Source organism: Austrofundulus limnaeus, unplaced genomic scaffold (genome assembly GCF_001266775.1).
Source record: "Austrofundulus limnaeus strain Quisiro unplaced genomic scaffold, Austrofundulus_limnaeus-1.0 Scaffold4, whole genome shotgun sequence".
In the NCBI taxonomy this organism is placed as follows: Eukaryota; Metazoa; Chordata; class Actinopteri; order Cyprinodontiformes; family Rivulidae; genus Austrofundulus; species Austrofundulus limnaeus.
The window spans coordinates 6,515,535-6,517,128 of NW_013952406.1; the positions used below are offsets into that span (position 1 = coordinate 6,515,535).

Below are 1,594 nucleotides of genomic sequence, written 5' to 3' on the forward strand. Positions count from 1 at the left end.
ATATAATATAATATAATGAATCTTCAGTCGGAGCGAAGTCGTATTTGGATGTCAGGTCCTTTCTCGCTTGCCGTAGAAAACACTAGACATGTTAGCAGTTAGTTTGCTGGCCACTTGAGGCTGTTTATAGGATGATAAAATGTACAGAATGAAATAAAACGGGACGTGTTGACGAGGGAGGATGTGGCTGAATAATGGGAACCGTCTTTGGGAGAAAGAGCCGACCTTCCCGTGTAACGGAGCAAGACAAAGCCGTTTTGGTGAGCTCCGAAACCCGGAGGATATGATGCCCGATCAGCCCCGTTAGACGCACAATTAATGCAGTGCGTCGAAACACYGCCAGACCTATTCATTTCTTCAATTAATTAAACATTAAGCAGTTTTGTTACTTGTGGAAATGGGTTTTAATTAGTGCTTTTATTCCTAGCAACTGAAGCAGCAAAGAGACAAACTGAAGCAGTATCAGAAGAAAATCAGCCTCCAGCTGGAAAAAGAAAGACTTCTGGCTAAACAGCTGCTAAAAGATGGCAAGAAAGAGTGAGCAAAACATTCAGACAACATAAGTTCAATCCAGAAACTCAACAGCATCAACTGGTGCCCCTTTTAATGTGCATGCAAATAAAAAAATGTTTGCAAAGACACATTCTGTGTGTGAATATTTTTTCTTTTGATTTATTGCAGGAAAGCYCTTGTGCTTCTGAAGAAAAAACGATATCAGGATCAGCTACTAGAAAAGACTGAGGGTCAAATTTCAAACCTGGAGCACATGGTAAGATCACTCTGTTTGCATGAAAACATTCTAGTTCAGTTTTTAGCATTTTATTTTAACCTCAAGAGGAGAAAAAAAAGCTTCATCTTCACCTAAAAAAACATGTTCTCTCAGTGCATATGTGGGTTTTCTCCAGGTAGCTACTCCAGTTTTCTCCCACAGACCAAAAACATGACTGAGTTATTGGTAAATGGGCACCAGTGACTCCAGTGATCCTCAAAGGAAGAAACGAATAAAACATTATGGATGGATAGAGAAAATAAAGCCAACTTCTCATATTTTAATAAATGCCTAATCTTTTTTTTTTTAAACCCAGTTAGTTAAACATCACATATTGCTTGCATGGCAGCATCTTAAGAAAAAACCTATCTTTTACACAGAAGAGGCAGTAAAATCTTTCAGGGCTCTCTTGTTTTCAGATCACTGGTTTGTGGTCTTACAGTGTGTTTGCAGTAGGAGCGTAACAATGATCCACATGGATATATCGATTAAATGATTAATGGTTTAATTACATCAAGGCAAAATGGAAACATCGATCCACATCATCATCGTACGTCGATGTGGATCGATAWATTAATCGCAGACTTMTGAATTGYATTGAAATCATATGGCAGATATTGGGAAACACTGCATCGTTATCCACACAGATCTATATGTTGTGATAAAGCTGGTGATTTGCACCCCTGGTTGTCAGTGCAGTGGTTCCACTTGCTGCGTGCAGTAGTTTTTATTTATCCGTCAAAATATACAGCGGGTAAAATAAGTATTGAACACGTCAACATTTTTCTCAGTAAATATTTTACTAGAGGTGCTAATGACATGAAA

The 1,594-nt window shown here is 38.5% G+C and overlaps 1 protein-coding gene across 1 annotated transcript in view; it reads left to right on the top strand.

Moving 5' to 3' along the window:
• Window positions 1–67: 67 nt before the first annotated feature.
• Window positions 68–1,594, top strand: part of LOC106530053 (charged multivesicular body protein 6) — a gene marked incomplete in the record, with an annotated part of 4,887 nt that continues 3,360 nt past the window's right edge. Inside the window, 3 exon segments of the mRNA XM_014025613.1 lie at window positions 68–260; window positions 428–537; window positions 682–769. Coding sequence (XP_013881067.1) covers window positions 195–260; window positions 428–537; window positions 682–769 — 264 coding nt within the window.